The sequence below is a fragment of the Chiloscyllium plagiosum genome, chromosome 11 (assembly GCF_004010195.1).
Source record: "Chiloscyllium plagiosum isolate BGI_BamShark_2017 chromosome 11, ASM401019v2, whole genome shotgun sequence".
Taxonomy (NCBI): domain Eukaryota; kingdom Metazoa; phylum Chordata; class Chondrichthyes; order Orectolobiformes; family Hemiscylliidae; genus Chiloscyllium; species Chiloscyllium plagiosum.
The window spans coordinates 12,101,563-12,120,594 of record NC_057720.1 but is presented as its reverse complement, the minus strand read 5'-3'; the positions used below and the strand labels follow the sequence as shown (position 1 = coordinate 12,120,594).

Below are 19,032 nucleotides of genomic sequence, written 5' to 3'. Positions count from 1 at the left end.
TTCCCTTCCTATGTTGTTGGTTCCAATGTGGACAATGACCTCCTGCTGGCCCCTCTCCTCCGTGAGAACATTCTCCACCCTCTCTGAGACATCCTTGATCCTGGCACCAGGGAAACAACACACCATTCTGCTTTTTCTCTGCTGGCCACAGAAACGTCTGTCTGTACCTCTGACTACAGAATCCCCTAACACAATTGATCTCTTGGATGCCGACGTACCCCTCTTTGCATTAGAGCCAGTCTCAATACCAGAAACTTGGCTGTTCGTGCTACGTTCCCCTGAAAATCCATCACCCCCTACATTTTCCAAAACAGCATACCTGTTTGAAATGGGTATATCCACAAAAGACTCCTGCCCTAGGTGCGGACCTCTCTCACCCTTCCTGGAGTTAACCCATCTATGTGACTGTATCTGAGACTTTCCCCCCTTCCTATAACTGCCATCCATCACATACTGTTGCTGTTGCAAATTCTTCATTGCTTCTATCTGTCTCTCTAACCGATCCACTCGATCTGATAAGCTTCGCATCCAACAGCATTTATGGCAGATATAATCCGCAGTAACCCTTAAACTCTCTTTAAACTCCCACATCTGACAAGATTAAACTCCCAAATCTGCGAATTGTCCTGATGAGTACAATATGAAAAGCTTCAAGAAAATATGTCAATCCGTTGAGACAAATAGTTCCATGTTACCCTCAGGGATGTGAAAAATGCAATGGAATGGACAGTTCTCTTTTTGAAAATTCTGGACTTTTTGAACATTGGTTCTCGTGAAACGAGGGCCAACTGTGCCTCTCAATCACGAGGCTTAAAGGCAACATTTGACATAAACAGCATGGTTTATTGCAGGCCAAAGGCTTCCACACACAATACATCTCCTGACCATGCAATCATTTAAAAGACTGACACGCTTAAATGAGTTGCCCTCATACTGTTTTTATCCAGAACGTAGCAGGAATCTGGAACTCCCTGCCTGTAAGGGTTGCAGAGGCAGAAACCCTCATAACATTGAAGATGTACTTAGATGTGCACTTGCAGTGCAAAGGCACGCAAGGCTATGGGCCATTTGCTGGAAAGTGGGATTAGAATAGTTAGGCTCTTATTCTTGATTAGTACAGACTCAACAGATCGCAGGGCCCTTTTCTCTGTTGTATGATTCGATATGTTGTAAGTGGTGACACTTACCCTTCTTTTCAATTGCCCCTTTTCCAGGAAATCATGCCTGGTATTCCCCATCAACCTCCCTCAAACTGACTGCTACCTGGACCACTGGAACACCCTGGAGCAACTCACTTCGGCACTTTGACAGTTTTGAAGGAGTCATACTGAACTCTTTCCCCACAATTCTTGTCTGACCTGCTGAGTTTCTCCAATATTCTGTGATTACTCATTTTTTCTTGTTTACTTTGTTGATGGATGAAGCGTGTGTGTGTGTATGTGTGACTGTGAGCGCGCAACTGTGTGCGTGTACGTGTGTGTGAGAGAGAGATTTTGTGTGTGGGTGTGCGTGTGTGTGTGAGAGAGGTGAGGGCTGATGAAAATTGTGGGAGGGGATTTAGCATTAAATTATGAGGAGGAGGGCTTCACTAATTTGTTCATAAGACTGACTGCTTTTTAGTCTTCTCTGTTGCAGACCTCCAGACTTGCCCAATAACCATCTCGAAGGATACCACATGTCCAGGCATTAAGTGTGTAGACCTATGAGCAGGTCAGAGGTTGGAAACATAGATAATGGAAGGTTCACCTAAATCACCAGTTTCGATTCTTTTGAAGTCAAGACCATAAGACATAGGAGCAGAAGGAGGCCATTCAGCCCATTGCTCTGTCCTTCAATGAGATCACAGTTGATCTGATAATCATTAGCTATATTTTCCTACCTTTTCTCGACTACCCATGGTTCCCTTACTGTTTAAAAATTTTTTTTCATCTCAGCATCACTTAATTCTCCAGCCTTGACAGGTAAAGAATTCCAAGGATTCACTACTCTCTGAGAGAAGACATTCCACATCTCTGTCTTAACTGGGCAACTCCTTATTCCTATATTATTCTCTCTCGTCTCTCACAGTTGCTTTATTTTCAGCTCTGAATGTTATCTCCATTATAATGATATATTCATAAGGTTGATCTGAACTGAAGTGGAAATGAGAAATGTTTTTTAGAGAGTGATGGGTTTGACTTGGAGGTTTCAAAGTGAAAAATGCACCTCAGCTTTCACTGTTGGCTTGAACAAACCTCCATGACACCATAAGATATTGAAACAGAATTACGCTACTCAGCCCATCATGCCTGTTCAATCCTGGCTGACATGTTCCTCAGCCTCAATCTCTTGCCTTCTCCCTGTAACCTTTGATCCCCATGACAATCAAGAACCTACCTATCACTGTCTCAAAAACACTCAATGACTAGGTCTTCACATCCTTCTGCAGCAATGAATTCCCCAGGTTAGACTTCTGTTCCAGGAGTAGAAATGCCAATTACCGGAAGACACAGATTTAAGGTAAAAGTAAGTTTAAAGGATGTGAAAGGCAAGACTTTTTAGACAGCGGGTGGTACGTGCCTGGGATGAGCAGCCATAGGAGGTGGTGGATACAATAGCAACATTTAGGGGGCATCTTGACAGATATATGAATAAGTGTGTTGCTGGAAAAGTGCAGCAGGTCAGGCAGCATCAAAGAAGCAGGAGAATCGACGTTTCGGGCATAAGCCCTTCTTTCCAGCGGGTGGTACGTGCCTGGGATGAGCAGCCATAGGAGGTGGTGAATACAATAGCAACATTTAGGGGGCATCTTGACAGATATATGGATGTGTGTTGCTGGAAAAGCGCAGCAGGTCAGGCAGCATCAAAGAAGCAGGAGAATCGACGTTTCGGGCATAAGCCCTTCTTTCCTGAAGAAGGGCTTATGCCCGAAACGTCGATTCTCCTGCTCCTTTGATGCTGCCTGACCTGCTGCGCTTTTCCAGCAACACATTTTTCAGCTCTGATTTCCAGCATCTGCAGTCCTCACTTCCTCCTAGATATATGGATAAGCAGAGAAGGGAGGGATACAGACCACATAGAGGCAAAAAGGTTTTTAGTTTAGAAAGACAATGTGTCGGCGCAGTCTTGGTGGGCCAAAGGGCCTGTTCCTTTTCTTTGTTCTTTCATTCACCACCCTCTGGCTGAAAGAAATTCCTCCTCGTCTCAGTTTTCAAAAGGTCATCCTTTCACTCTGAGGCTGTGCGCTCAGAGCCTGGTTACTCCCACTCATGGAAACATTTTCTCTACATCCACCCTAACCAGGCCTTTCAGTTTTCTGTAATTTCCGATAATTCTGTAAATTTCTTCTGACCCCCTCCAAGGCCAGCACATCCTTCCTTAGATATTGGGCCCAAAACTGCTCACAATATTCTAAATGTGTTCTGACCGGAGCTTTTTACAGGCTCAGCATGACATCTCTGCTCTTGTATTCTAGCCCTCTCAAACTGAATGTTAACATTGCATTTGCCTTTCTAATTCTAGATTAGAGTGGTGCTGGAAAAGCACAGCAGTTCAGGCAGCATCCGGGGAGCAGCAAAAGCCCTTCATCAGGAACACAGGCAGAGGGTGGAGAGATAAATGAGAGGAGGGTGGGGGTGGGGAGAAAGTAGCATAGAGTACAATAGGTGAGTGGGGGGGGGGGGGGAGAAAGTAGCATAGAGTACAATAGGTGAGTGGGGGTGGGGATGAAGGTGATAGGTCTAATTGCCTTTCTAATTGCCAACTGGATCGACATGTTAATCTTAAAAGAGTGCTGAAATAGGGCTCCCAAGACCCTTTATGATTCAGATTTCCGAAGTCTTTCCCCATTTAGAAAACAGTTTACACTTTACTCTTCATGCCAACGTGTCTCACACTTTCGGACTCTATTCAATCTGCCACTTGCTTGCCCATTCTCCTACCCTGTCCAAGTTCTCTGTAGCCTCCTCACTTCCTCAACAATACCTGCCCCTCCACCTAGCTTTGTGTCACCTGCAAAAACGTAGTACAATGCTCTCAGTTCCTTCATCCAAGGATTTGAGTGACTGTTCATCAGTTACTTACTGAGGCCAGGCTCTGCACTGAGCCAGAGTACTTGCTGAGGAGTCCCACAGATGCGTAAGTGTTGAGCGATTGTGATCCCTTTGACTGCAGGGAGAGGCTCAGGTTCTGCCGACTGCTGGCACAACTCGAACCTGTGGATGGAGGTCACAGAGAGGGAAATTACATTGTCGCAAATGCATCCTTTGTACAGACTGAAAGACAGAAAGAATTTGTATTTATATAGCGTCTTTCAGCACAATATTGAATGCAAGACGCTCGAAGGGTTGTTGTTGCAGTGATGCAGGAAAAGTTGCAGCTCAATTTTGAGCAGAGCAAAGGAAAAAGATAAAAATGATTTTGGGTCAAATTCATTGAGGAGCATTGACCAGAATGCAAGGGAGAGATCCCCTACTATTTTGCTAATCTCCATCCAACAAAGCAGTTTGAATGCCGTTCTGGCATGGTACCTTTAAATGACAGTTCCCACAGCACACGGCTTCCTCAGCCTGCTTTATACACTCAGAGCTTTGACCCCAATCTTCTCTCTCAGGGGTGAGAATAGCACCAGTTGAACCCAGGCTGACCCATTATTCCAATACACTCAGACACAAATCTTTTCACATCTTGTGAAAAGCAGTAACCTCTTTTGAAAGCCTCTTCAAAGAATCCCTCATGTGGAAACAGACTGTCCGTCCCAACAAGTCCACACTGACCCTCGGAAGAGTATCCCACCCAGACTCATTTCCCTACCCTATTGCTCTACATTTAACCCTGACTAATGCACCTAACTTACACATCCCTCAACACGATGGGCAATTTAGCTTAGCCAATCCACCTAAGCTGCACATCTTTGAATTGTGGGAGGAAACCAGAGCACCCAGAGGAAATCCACGCAGAGACGGTGAGAATGTGCAAACTCCACACAGACAGTTGCCCGAGGCTGGAATCTTGTTAAAGCAGTAACTAAACTGAGAGACTGATACAGATTTAGATTTGCAAAGCCATAGTTGACTTTTCCTTTAACATATTGTTCAGTCATTTTGAAGATCTCAGTTAGAACACACCTCGACTTCCTAAAGCAAAGTTTATGCAGTTTGTCCTCATAATTTAAAACTTATATATAAAAATACAATTGCCCAGTACATGAATAATATTGACTGCAACCCTGTCCAACAGGAGGTAAACATGGACAACTGATAATCACAGCTAACTTGTCCTACACACTTACAGCACAATCTGTCATGTCTTGTGACAGCCACGGCTCAGCAGTTACATTCCTACAACTGGAACAGCCTTGGGTTCAAATTCCATTCAACAGCTTGGAGTCATAGAGGTTTATAGCATGAAAAAAGGCCCTTCAACCCGACTTGTCCATGCTGCCCAGTTTTCACAATTAATCTAGTCCCATTTGCCTGTGTTTGGTCCATATCCCTCCATACCTATCACATCCATGTACCTGTCCAAATGTTTCTTAAATGACAAAACTGTACTTGTCTCCACCACTATCTCTAGCAGCCCCTTCCAGACACTCATCACCCTCTGTGGGTGAAAACTGCCCCTCTGGACCCTTTTGTATCTCTCCCCTCTCACCTTAAACCTACGCACTCTAGTTTTAGACTTCCTCACCATTGGGTAAAGCTCATCTATGCCTCTCATGATTGCAGCTTCAAGTGCAAATTCTCAACTGACGCTCCCAAGCAGATCTGCGGGAAGGTTGCACAGCCAGGAGTGCTGTCTTTCAGATGAGACGTTAAACTAGAGACACAAAAGATCCCATAATGCTTTTGGAAAGAGACCAGGGAAATCCTCCCTGTGTGCTGGTTAATATTTATTTCTCAATCAATATGACAAAAGGACATAGCTTGCTTTAAGCAAATTGATTCCTGCATTTCCAATACTTCAATACTGACTGCACTTCAAAACAATGTTATTTATTGCAAGTTGCTTTGAGACAACATGAGGAAAGGAGCTATATAAATACAGCCACAGACTCTTAGAGATGTACAGCATGGAAACAGACCCTTCTGTCTGACCCGTCCATGCCGACCAGATATCCCAACCCAATCTAGTCGCACCTGCCAGCACCTGGCCCATATCCCTCCAAACCCTTCCTATTCATATACCCATCCAGATGCCTTTTAAATGTTGCAATTGTACTAGCCTCTAGGAGAAAGTGAGCTCTGCATATGCTGGAGATCAGAGCTGAAAAATGTGTTGCTGGAAAAGCGCAGCAGGTCAGGCAGCATCAAAGGAGCAGGAGAATCGACGTTTCGGGCATAAGCCCTTCTTCAGGAACCTGAAGATTCCTGAAGAAGGGCTTATCCCCGAAACATCAATTCTCCTGCTCCTTACATGCTGCCTGACCTGCTGCGCTTTTCCAGCAACACATTTTTCAGCATTGTACTAGCCTCCACCACTTTCCCTAGCAGCTTATTCCATACATTCACCACCCTCTGTGTGAAAAGTTTGCCCCTTAGGTCCCTTATATATCTTTCCCTCTCACCCTAAATCTATGCCCTTTAGTCCCGGACTCCCCAACCCCAAGGAAAAGACCTTGACTATTTATCCTATCTATGTCACTCATGATTTTATAAACCTCTGTAAGGTCACCCCTCAGGTTCCAACACTCCAGGGAAAAAGCCTCTTCAGCCTCTTCAACCTCTCCCTGTAGCTCAGATCCTCCAACCCTGGCAACATCCCTGTAAATCTTTTCTGAACCCTTTCAAGTTTCACAGCATCTTTCCGATCGGAAGGAGACCAGAATTGCATACAATATTCCAACAATGGCCTAACCAATGTTCTGTACAGCGATAACATGGCCTTCCAACTCCTGTACTCAGTACTCTGACCAATAAAGGAAAGCATACCAAACGCCTTCTTCACTATCCTATCTACCTGTGACTCCATTTTCAAGGAACTATGAACCTGCACACCAAGGTCTCTTTGTTCAGCAACACTCCCCAGGACCTTACCATTAAGTGTGTAAGTCCTGCTCTGATTTGCTTTTCCAAAATGCAGCACCTCGCATTTATCTGTATTAAACTCCATCTGCCACTCCTCAGCCCATTGGCCCATCTGATCAAGATCCTGTTGTAATCTGAGGTAACCTTCTTCGCTGTCCACTACACCTTTAAGTTTGGTATCATCTGCAAACTTACCAACTATACCTCTGATGTTCACGTCCAAATCATTTATATAAATGTAGACTCCTGCTTTTTTAAAATATTTTTCCAATAGAGAGCAAAGCATGCTGTTGGCAAATGGTTCCAAGATTACTGTTATATAAAGCACTTTTAACACTTACAAGATGTACTACACAACACCAAGAAACAAAATACCAGATATTCTGATCTCCAGCAGTGATAATTATCACTTGGTTGGATGAGGACATGAAGGAAATTCCTCTTCTATTGATTTCACACAGAAGCTGAAGCGGGAAAGTGCTGATGCAATGTTTAAGTGTTGCACTCGTGTGGTCAGCTTATGAAAAGAGACTCTTCAATCAGAACAGACACAGTTACATGTTAAATTCCCATTACTGCTGTCTGAGTGTCAAACACAATTATATTTCACCAGCCAACTTATAAATCCTAACAAGGGATGTGAGGTAGAGCACCATGGTACTCCTTAGATCTTAGACAATAAGATATCGGAGCAGAATTAGACCATTCTGCCCATCAAGTCTGCTCCACCATTCAATCTTGGCTGATAGGTTTCGCAAACCTGATTCTCCTGCCTTCTGGCTGCAACCCTGGATCCCCTTACTAATGAAGAACCCAACCATCTCTGGTTGAATACATTCAATGACTTGGCCTCCACAACCCTCTGCAGACAATGAGTTCCACTGATCCACCACCTTCTGGCTGAACAACGTCCTCCTCATCTCAGTTCTAAAGGGTCATCCCTTCACTCTGAGGATGTGCCCTTGGATCCTGGTCTCTCTTAACAGTGGAAACATCTTCTCCACATCCACTCTATCCAGGCCTCTCAGTATTCTGTAAGTTTCAATCAGACCCCACCTTCGTCCTTCTAAACTCCATCAAAGATAAACACAGAGTCCTCAACCATTCCCCTCATATGACAAGCCCTTCATTCTGGGATCATTCTTGCAAACCCTGTACATCCTTCTTAGATACGGGTCTCAAAACTGCTCACAATATTCCAAATGCAATCTGACCAGATCCTTATATAGTCTCAGCAGTACGTTTCTACCATTCTTTTCTAGCCCCCCCCCCCAACAAAAACAAATGCTAACACTGCATTTCATCTTCCTAACCACTGAGTGAATTTACATGTTAACCTTAACAGAATTCTGAACTAAGACTCCCAAGTTCCTATATGCTTCAGAATTCTGAAGCCTTTTCCCATTTAGAAAATAGTCTGTGCCTCTATTCTTCTACCAAAGTGTATAACGTCACACTTTGCCACCTCTTTGCCCACTCTCCTAGACAACCCAAGTCTGTCTGCAGCCCCTGCTTCCTCAACACTACCCATTCCTCCACCTATCTTTGGGTCATCTGCAAACCTAGCGCCGATGTTTCCTTACCAAGCTGACATTGCTGTCATAGTGAAAATCATTTATATTGGTTGTCTGTGTGCCTCATGTTTTTGTTAGAATGAACGGACAGCTTGCAATTAACTGGGCTAATAATTCAAACACTTGATCAGGTTATATTTCATCATAGAATCCTGACAGTGCGGAAGCACGCCATTCGGCCCATCGAGTCCACACCCACCCTCCAAAGAGCATCCCACCCAGACCCACCCGCCCAATCCTGTATTTCCTATGGCAAACCCATCTAAACTGCACATCCCTGGACACTATGGGCAATTTAACATGGCCAGTCCACCTAACCTGCACATCTTTGGACTGTGGAATGAAACCAGAGCACCCAGAGCAATTGATTGATTGATTTATTGTCATGTGTACTGAAGGATAATGAAAAGCTTTGTTAAACCTATGCAGAGAGAACATGCAAACTCCACACAGTCAGTCACCCAAGGAATCAAACCTGGGTCCCTGGTGCTGTGAGGCAGCAGTGCTAACCACTGAGCCACCGTGCTGTCCCTTTATATAACCGAGATTTAGTGATTAAGAGTGGTGCTCCACGAAGGTCCATGGTTTTTCTCCATTTTTCATGCTATTTTCCAGGGATTTCATAGCTCTTCTCCCAATGTCACTGCTCACCTTTCCTCACTATTGGCTTGGGAGAGGTCAGAAAGCTGCATGGGTAAATACTGGAAAGATGTTCTTGATGACAGGGGAGACCAAAACCAGGAGTCACAGTCCAAAACATTGAATATATTCAAGAAGGAGTTAGATACAGTTCTAATGGCTAAAGGTTTCAAAGGGTAAGGGGTGAAAGTGTGAATAGGAGACTTAGTTGGATGGTCAGCCATGATCGTATTAAATGGCAGAACGGGCTCAAAGGGCTGAATGGCCCACACCAATTTTTTATGTTTCTATGCCCATGTTAGTTGTTGGGGGCATTGTTAGGCAGGTCAGCATTTAACGCCTAGCTTTACTTTCCCGGGTGATGAATAGTGGTGAGCCACCTCCTTGGAACCACTGCAGTCCATTTGGTATATGGGTGGATAATGCAGCTGCAGAAGGAGTTCCAAGCTTTTGACCTCGTGACAGTGAAGGAACGGCGATGTATTTCCAAGTCAGGATGGTGAGGGGCTTGGAGGGCAACTTGCAGGTGGGTATGCTCCCATGTATCTGTGGCCCCATTCGTTCTAGAAGGAAGTGGTCATTGGTTTGGAAGGGGCTGCTGAAGAAGCGTTTGTGAATGTCTGCAATGCATCTTGTAGACAGTATACATTGCCGTTACTGAGTGTCGATGTTGGAGGGAGTGGATATAGAATGGAATGGACAGACTGGCCTATACCTGTGTCATTTATCCTACGTAAATCTATGCAGCCCAGTTCCATGAAGGATGGTAGCCTTTAAAGTTAAAAATCACACAACACCAGGTTATAGTCCAACAGGTTTAATTGGAAGCACATTAGCTTTCGGAGCGACGCTCCTTCACTTCAACAGGTGAGTGTAGGAGAGCGTCGCTCTGAAAGCTAATGTGCTTCCAATTAAACCTGTTGGACTATAATCTAGTGTTGTGTGATTTTTAACTTTGTACACCCCAGTCCAACACCGGCATCTCCAAATCATCACTACTATCAGTAGCCTTTAAGCCTTTCTCAACATACAGTGAATCAGATACGGCCATAAAATAAAAACATCAACTATCAAAATGAAGCTGTGAGGAGATTCACATTTTATACAAGAGCCCGTCATGACTCCGGGAATCAAAGCAAATCACAGCCAATGAGGTGTTTGTGAATTCCAGACATTGTTGTGACAGAGAAATATAGCATTTAGGGATCAAGTCTCACAAACTTGGGGAGGCACAGTGGTTAGCACTGCTGCCTCACAGCACCAAGGTCCCAGATTCAATTCCAACCTCGGGTGACTGTCTGTGTGGAGTTTGCACATTCTCCCCTGTCTGTGTGGGTTTCCTCCCACAGTCCAAAGATGCGCAGGTCAGGTGAATTGGCCATGCTAAAATTTGCCCATAGTGTTAGGTGCATTAGTCAGAGGGAAATGGGTCTGGGTGGGTTACTCTTTGGAGGGTCGGTGTGGACTGGTTGGGCTGAAGGGTCTGTTCCCACACACTAGGGAATCTAATCTATTTCAGTGACACTTCTTTAGAACCGAGGAGTTTGGTTTCTCTCCATAGATGCTGCCAGGCCTGCTGAGCTTTTCCAGCAATTTCTCTGGAGTGGGGGAGTCCAGAACTCGAGGGCATAAGTTTAGGGTGAGGGGAAAGATTTAAAAGGGATCTAAGGGGCAACGTTTTCACAGAGGGTAGTGTGTGTATGGAATTAGCTACCAGAGGAAGTGGTGGAGGCTGGTACAATTACATTTAAAAGGCATCTGGATGAGTTCATGAATAGGAAGGGTTTAGAGGGATATGGGCCAAATGGTGGCAAATGGGACTAGATTAGTTTAGGATATCTGGTCTGCATGGACAAGTTGGACCAAAGGGTCTGTTTCTGTGCTGTACATCTCTATGATTCTAATGTCTTTTTAAAGAAAGAGGCCATTAGTCTCAAACAGGGTTGTTTGATTTTCACAGATCAATCTCCAATTGCATCCATTCACCATCCCCCTCAATTCTTTCTCCCTTCATATCCGCATCTGATTTCTCCATGATTTTTGCTCCAATGAAGTTCCAGGATGATATCCTCAGCAACTCTTAATGCCCTTTGGGCTATTGGTTCAATCTGAGTGACAGTTAGAGTGCAGCACTGCTGGAGGTGCTGGCTTTCTCACGTGACTTTGAAAAAAGCCAGGCATCCCCTTTCACAATTCCACAGCACTATTAGGAAGAGCAGAGAAGTGCCCTGGCTGATATCTATTCTTCAGCCAGCATCCCTGTAACAGATTGTCTTACATACTTCATTGCTTTTCATAGGAGCTTGCTGTAGTCACACATGCTGCTAGCTTGTTTCATGTTGCAACAGAGAGTATACATCAGAAATATTTTATATTAGGACATCTTGCAGTTTGGAAAAGCATGATATAAATGCAAGCTTTTCCTCTGGAAAAACCTGTTAGGTTATACGATTTGGCCAGGAGAATAGAGGAGCTGAATATTGATTAAATTGAGAAGGATTGCAGAAAGCTACAGAGCAGAGAGATTTGGGAGGCTTTGTCCATGAACCACCAAAAGCTAGCACCCAAGGTGAATGAGCAATAGAGAAGGTAAATGGAAGATTGGTCTTTCATTCAAAGGGAACAGAGTTTATAAGTTGTGAGTTTGTTAAAACTGAACAAGGTACTTGTGAGACCATAGCTGGAATACTATGAACAATTTTGGGCCCTTTATCTAAGGAAAGATATTAGTGGTAGATCAGAGAAGGTTCACTAAACTGATCCCAGGAATGGAGGGACTGTCTTATGAGAAGGTCGAGTAGATTGGGTCTGTACTCATTGGAATATAGGGGAATGAGAGGAACCTTATTAAAACTTATAAGATTCTTAGGGAACTTGACAGGGTAACTGCAGGAAGATTGTTTTCCCTTGAGGGACTGTCTAAGAGCAGAGGGCATAATCTCAGATTAATTGTCCACACATTTAAAAAAAAAGAGACGAGGAGGATTTTTTTCTCTCAGGGGATAACGATTTGCAAAATTCTTTACTGCACAGGCTTCTCAAAGGCTGGGTCATTATGTATATTAAAGACTGAGATGGATGTATTTTTAATCAGTAAGGGAATCAAGGGTTATGGGGAAAAGGCAGGAAAGTGGAGTTGAGGATTATCAGATCAGGCACAATCTCAATGAATGGCAGAGCAGATAGGATGGGCTGAATGGCCTACTTCAGCTCCTACATCTTATGGTCTTTCTACTTGCAATTAGTTGAAGGATTTGAGTAGTTCAGCCAGTGCAGTCTAAGCATTAATAATTGAACGTCTGAGAGAGAGTGGAATACTGTTATTGCGGTTAGATTCCTGTCTTTCTGGGACGCAGCTGAAATTTCATTCAGGCAGACTGAAAGACGGAAATAGTTCAGCTCCTAGTAAATTTGCAGTATTTGCCCAAAACAAAAGTGAAGGAGCAAGTTTGAATGATGTTGTTGGTACATGGGGAGGGGAATTCAAATGTGAGGAATCATGCTTTGACTTCATGTGAACTCAGCCAAACCCAGCTGGCATTCTGCATTCAGTTTTGGACACTGTACCTCAATGAAGGTATATGGGTTATTTGATGCACTCATGGGAATTACGACATTGCTGTTTAGGTCAGCACTTATTACCCATCAAACAGTTGAGAGTCAACTACTGTGGGTCTGGAATCCCATGTTAAGCCAGACCAGGTAAAGACGGCAGTTTCCTTCCCTAAAGGACATTAGTGAAGCAGATGGGTTTTCCTGGCAATCAATTTGTGATCATCATTAGACTCTTCATTTCAGATTTTAACTGAATTCAAATTCCACCATCTGCTGTGACAGGATTTGAACTCCAGAATATAACCTGGGTCTCTGAATTAACAGGCCAGTGATAATACCACCAGGCCATCAACGTCCCTTGGGGTGTGCAGCACAGATTCACCGCAATGATACTGGGAGCCAAAGTAGAGCCAAATCTTGAAAACAGATCACATGGTTCCAAGGCTGGAACGGGGAGCTGGTAGGGCAACTGGTCAGCACTTGGTAGATGGGTCAAACAGGTTCATCAAGAGCTGAGTAGAGAGTGGGGTGCTGGAAAAACACAGCAGGTCAGTCAGCATCCGCGAAAACCATTCCTGATGAAGGACTCTTGCCCGAAATGTCGATTCTCCTGCTCATCGGATCATGCCTGACCTGTTGTGCTTTTCCAGCACCCCACTCTCGACTCTTATCTCCAGCATCTGCAGTCCTCACTTTCTCCTCATCAAGACTGAACTGAGGACAATTAAAACCGGACTCCAGGTTCCCAGCAGTGACAGGCCCAGAGGCAGCACTCTAGGCAGATAGAGAGGGCCTTCCTTCCTGGGAGTTGGAGCAGCCACAGGCTACCTTGCAGGGATGTTCCTCCAACACCAATTCCCCTCAAACCCACACACATCTGCCCACACCGTGGGACATGGTGCGAACACAACATTTTAATTTAAAATGTCAAACACAGGGCACTGTCATGTTGAAGAAGCCTCTCTCCCATTTACCTTCCATGTTGGAAAGGGTTCTGATTTTCACTCCAACATTGACATTCCTTCAGGGGACATAGAATGTGTCTTAGAATCCCTACAGGGATTCTAAGCAGGCCATTCAGCCCATTGAGTCCACACCACCCCTCCAAACAGCATCCCACCCAGATCCATGCCCCTACCTTATCCACGTCTAATTCATCTAGCCTGTGCATCCCTGGACACTATGGAGCAATTTCGCATGGCCAATCCACTAACCTGCACATCTTTGGACTGTGGGAGGAAACGGGCGCACTCGGGGGAAACCCACGCAGTCACATGAAGAATATACAAACTCCGCACAGAAAGTCGCCCAAGGTGGGATTGAATGGGAGTCCCTGGTGCTGCAACGCTGCAGTGCTAACCACTGAGGCACCACACAACTCCTTCTACCCAATCAAGGGGCATCCCAGCACAAATCTCAATGATTGACATTTCCTGATGAAGGGCTTATGTCTGAAACATTGATTCTCCAGCTCCTCAGAAGCTGCCTGACAAAGAACAAAGAAAATTTACAGCCCAGGAACAGGCCCTTCGGCCCTCCAAGCCTGAGCCGATCCAAATCCACTGTCTAAACCAGGCGACATGGTAGCTCAGTGGTTAGCACTGCTGCCTCACAGCGCTAGGATCCCAGGTTTGATTCCAGCCTCGGGCGACTGTCTGCATGGAATTTGCACATTCTCCCGGTGTCTACGTGGGTTTCCTCCGGGTGCTTCGGTTTCCTCCCACAGTCTAAAGATGTGCAGGTCAGGTGGATTGGCCATGCTAAACTGTCCATAATGTTAGGTGTATTAGTCAGAGGGAAATGGGTCTGGGTGGTATACTCTTCGGAGAGTCGGTGTGGACTTGTTGGGCCGAAGGGCCTGTTTCCACACTGTAGGGCATCTAATCTAATCTAAAGCTGTTTCTAAACATTTGTATCCCTCTGCTCCCCACCTACTCATACATCTGTCCAGACGCATCTTAAATGAATCTACCATGCCTGCCTCTACCACCTCTGCTGGCAACACATTCCAGATGCCCACCACCCTCTGTGTAAAGTACTTGTTGCGTATATCCCCCATAAACTTTTCACCTCTCACCTTTAACATGTGATCTCTCGTTATTGAATCACTCACCCTGGGAAAAAGCTCATCTCTATCCATCCTGTCTATACCCTTCATGATTTTGTAAACCTCAATCAGGTCCCCCCTCAATCTCCTTTTTTCTAATGAAAACAATCCTAACCTACTCAACCTTTCTTCATAGCTAGCACCTTCCATACCAGGCAACATCCTCGTAAACCTTCTCTGCACCTTCTCCAAAGCATCCACAATCCTTTGGTAATGTGGCGACCAAAACTGTACACAGTATTCTAAATGCGGTCGAACCAAAGCCTTGTACAATTTTAACATGACCTGCCAGCTTTTAGACTCAATACCCCGTCTGATGAAGGCAATATACTACATGCCATCTTGACCACTCTATCCACCTGTGCAGCCACCTTCAGGGTACAATGGACCTGCACTCCCAGATCTCTCTGCTCATCAACTTCTTCTCTTTACAGTATAGTTCGCTCTAGAATTAGACTTCCCAAAATGCATCACCTCACATTTGCCTGGATTGAACTCCACCTGCCACTTCTCCGCCCAACTCTCCAGTCTATCTGTATTCTCCTGTATTCTTTGACAGTCCCTTATGCTTTCTGCTACTCCACCAATCTTCTTGTCATCTGCAAACTTACTGATCAGACCAACAATGCCCTCTTCCAGATCATTTATGTATATCACAAACAACAGTGGCCCCAGCACTGACCCCTGTGGAACACCACTGGCCACCTTTCTCCATTTAGAGAAACTCCCTTCAACTACTACTCTCTGTCTCCTGTTGTTCAACCAGTTCTTTATCCACCTAGCTAGAACACCCTGCACATCATGTGACTTCACTTTCTCCATTAGTTTACCATGGGGAACCTTATCAAATGCCTTACTAAAGTCCACGTGTATGACATCTACAGTCCTTCCTTCATCTACCAATTTGGTCACTTCCTCAAAGAACTCTATTAAGTTGGTAAGGCACTATCTACTCCACACAAAACCATGTTGCCCATCACTGATATGCCAATTCTTTTCCAAAATATTTGGAAATATTTTGCTCTGCTTTTCCAGCATACTCTTGACTTCACTTCCAGAGCCAGGTTCAGCATTCAGAAACAATGCTGACCTCTATTTCCCACTCCTAGACAGTAGGGCCAGGCCCTAAATTTATTTTTCTTCAAGTTTGGAAGGTTGAGTTATTAGACTGCTTGAAATCATAAAGGTGTTCACTCAGGTTAACACACAAAAACTCATTCCTTGGTGGGTGAGTGGTGTTGGAGGAACCTAAAACTGGAGGACATAATCTTAAAATCAATGAAATTAAGAATTTTTAAAAATTAGTATAAATCTGGAATCCTCCATCTGAATACTATGGATGCTGGGTTGATTAAAATCTTCAAATCTGAGGTTCAAAGAGTTTTACTTTAAGCTTTACTTGAATTTCCAGAATTAATAAAGTGTCACATCAAATGTTATTGCGGAGTATGTAGGTGCGTGTTGCTTAAAGAGAAGATTAACTGGCTGTTAGGAAGCACAGAATAGATATAAATGAGTCTTTTTCAGGTTGGCAAGATGTGATGAGGGATGTGTAATAGCGATCTGTGCTGGGACTTCAACAGTCTAGATTAGAATGGTGCTGGAAAAGCACAGCAGGTCAGGCAGCATCCGAGGAGCAGGAAGATCCACATTTTGGGCAAAAGCCCTTCATCAGCCACACTGGGACCTCAACAGTTGCTGTATACGTAAATGACTTGGAGTGAGGGATTGCCAAATTTGCAGATGATACAAAGATAGGGAGGAAATAAGTTGTTAAGAGGACATACACAGATTGCAAAAAGGCTAAGTGAATGGGAGAGAGATCTGGCAAATAGAGTATAATGCAAAAAAATCTGAAGTTTTCCGGTTTCATTAAAAGAATGAAAATAAACTGTTTTATCTAACTGGATAGAAATTGCAGAGGTCTGAAACATAGGATGTTCTGAGGAAGGGTCACCGGACATGAAACGTTAACTCTGGTTTCTCTCTACAGATCCTGCCGAGACCTGCTGAGCTTTTCCAGCAATGTCTGGCTTTTTTTGTTTCTGAGATAGAGGGATCTGGGTATCCGAGTGCATGAATGATAAAACGTTAGTTTGTCGGATTCTGGAATTAATTCACAGAATGTGGGTGTCACTGGCTGGACCAGAATTTATTGCCCATTTCCAATTACTGTGGAGAAAGTGGTGGTGAAATGCTTCTTGAACCATTGCAGTCCATATAGTGTAGGTAACGCCACAAAGATAGGAGGCAGCAAATTCCAGGATTTTTGTCCCAGTGACAATGAAGGAAGGGCAATATATTTCCAAGTCAGGATAGTGAGTGTTTCAACAGGAACTTGCAGGGGGTGGTGTCCCCATGAATCTGTTGTCCTTGTGCTTCTGCATTTGGACAGTGCTGCCTGTAGAGACTTGGTGAAGCAAGGTGCAGCAAATAACTAAGAAAGTTATCATTTATTGCAAGGGGAACTGAATACAAAAATAGCAAGGTTATGCTTTAGTTATACAGAGCACTGATGAGATCACATCTGGAATACAGTGTACAATACTGGTCTCCTTATTTAAGTAACAATTAAAAGGACTTGGAAGCAGTTCAGAGAAGGTTTACCAGACCAAGTCCTGGTTATCTTATGAGACTAGGTTTATATCTGCTGGAGTGTAAAAATGTAAGAGACAACTTGACCGAACATGTCTGAAGGGCCTTGACTGGGGAGACGAGGAAAGGACGTTTCATTTGAAGGAACAATCTAGAACTAGAGGTCGCTGTTTGAAAACCTGGGCCACCCCATTTAAGACTGGGATGAGGTGAATTTTTTTTCTAGGTTTTGAGAATTTGGAACTCTGCTTCTACCGCCTTTTCATGGTGTGGAGGTGCCGGTGTTGGACAGGGTCGGACAAAGTCAGAAGTCACACAACACCGGGTCATGGTCCAACAGGTTTATTTAAAATCACAAGCTTTCGGAGCACTGTGCCTTCATCAGGTGAATTGGAGGGAAGTGCACAGGTGCAGAATTCCAATTCTGACTTATGATTTTGACTATCATTTCAGGCAGAGAGTACGTGAATTATTTTCAAGGTAAAGGTAGATCGATTCTTCGTAAGCAAGGGGGTGAAAGGTGATCAGGAGTGGGCAGAAATAGGGATTTGGGGTTAGCCATAATCTTATTGAATAATGGAGCAGCTTTGAAACAACCTTCTCCTGCTTCTATTTTTAATGTCGACAGGTTTCTTACGATGTAAATGCACTGGAAACAATTCAGAGAAGGTTTACCAGACTGGAATGGGTATGTTGTCTTATGGAGAAGGGATATGGAGCAAAAATGTTTAAATCCGGTAAAAGGATCAGAGTTGTCTCAAGATCCAGAGATTTACGTTCAGCTGGAGTTTAAAATTAGACAATTAAATAAATCTAGAATAAAAAGTCAGTATTAGTAATTGAGACTAGTGGATTGCCACAAATGAAACCAGTGCATTATCATGAAAGTCCAAATTGTTCACAAATGTTCTTTATGGAAGGAAATCTGCCACCCGTACCTGGTCTGGCCTACATGTGACTCCAGACCCAAAGCAATGTGGTTATGTAACTGCCCTCTGAAATGGCCCAGCAACTCTTGGGCTTAGTGGCATAGAAGGTATTTTCATGCCACCTTCTCACGGGCTACTAAGGATGGCTGACAAACGTCTAAGACCAATTCTCACCACCCTGCTAAATGAGTTATCTGACAGACATGCTGCAACCATCCTCGTTCAGGGTAGGGATATGCAGGGCCTGCTTGAGCCTAATGTGACAGAATAAATCTACTTAGCAGTCAAAGAGAAGGAGCACTTGACTTAAACAAGATGCTGACAGTAACTAGTTACTAGTTACACTGACGTATTAGACTTTGGGCTAAATTTTACTAGATATTGGCTGAGTGACAATTTTGGCAAGCTTCATGGAAGGTTTCTCTCCATAAGCCCAAGCACATTTTTTCACATTATCTTCCCAAACGCATCTCATTACCTTTGCACCACAATTCTATGACACTCTGCTCATTGTATCTTCCCTGTGGTACCTTTCACAGGTGGAAGTACTGGCCACTGCCAGGACCTCCCAGGATTCCTGGCACTGGCTCCATCTTTGAAGCCCAGCATGCACCCAGTTGAACACTTGG

General features: G+C 44.2%; 1 protein-coding gene across 1 annotated transcript in view; it reads right to left on the bottom strand.

Moving 5' to 3' along the window:
* Positions 1-19,032, bottom strand: part of miga1 (mitoguardin 1) — a 115,600-nt gene that overhangs the window by 86,672 nt on the left and 9,896 nt on the right. The window contains exon 4 of the mRNA XM_043700081.1: positions 4,063-4,193. Within this exon, the coding sequence (XP_043556016.1) occupies positions 4,063-4,193 (131 nt within the window). The remainder of the gene's footprint in view (positions 1-4,062; positions 4,194-19,032) is intronic.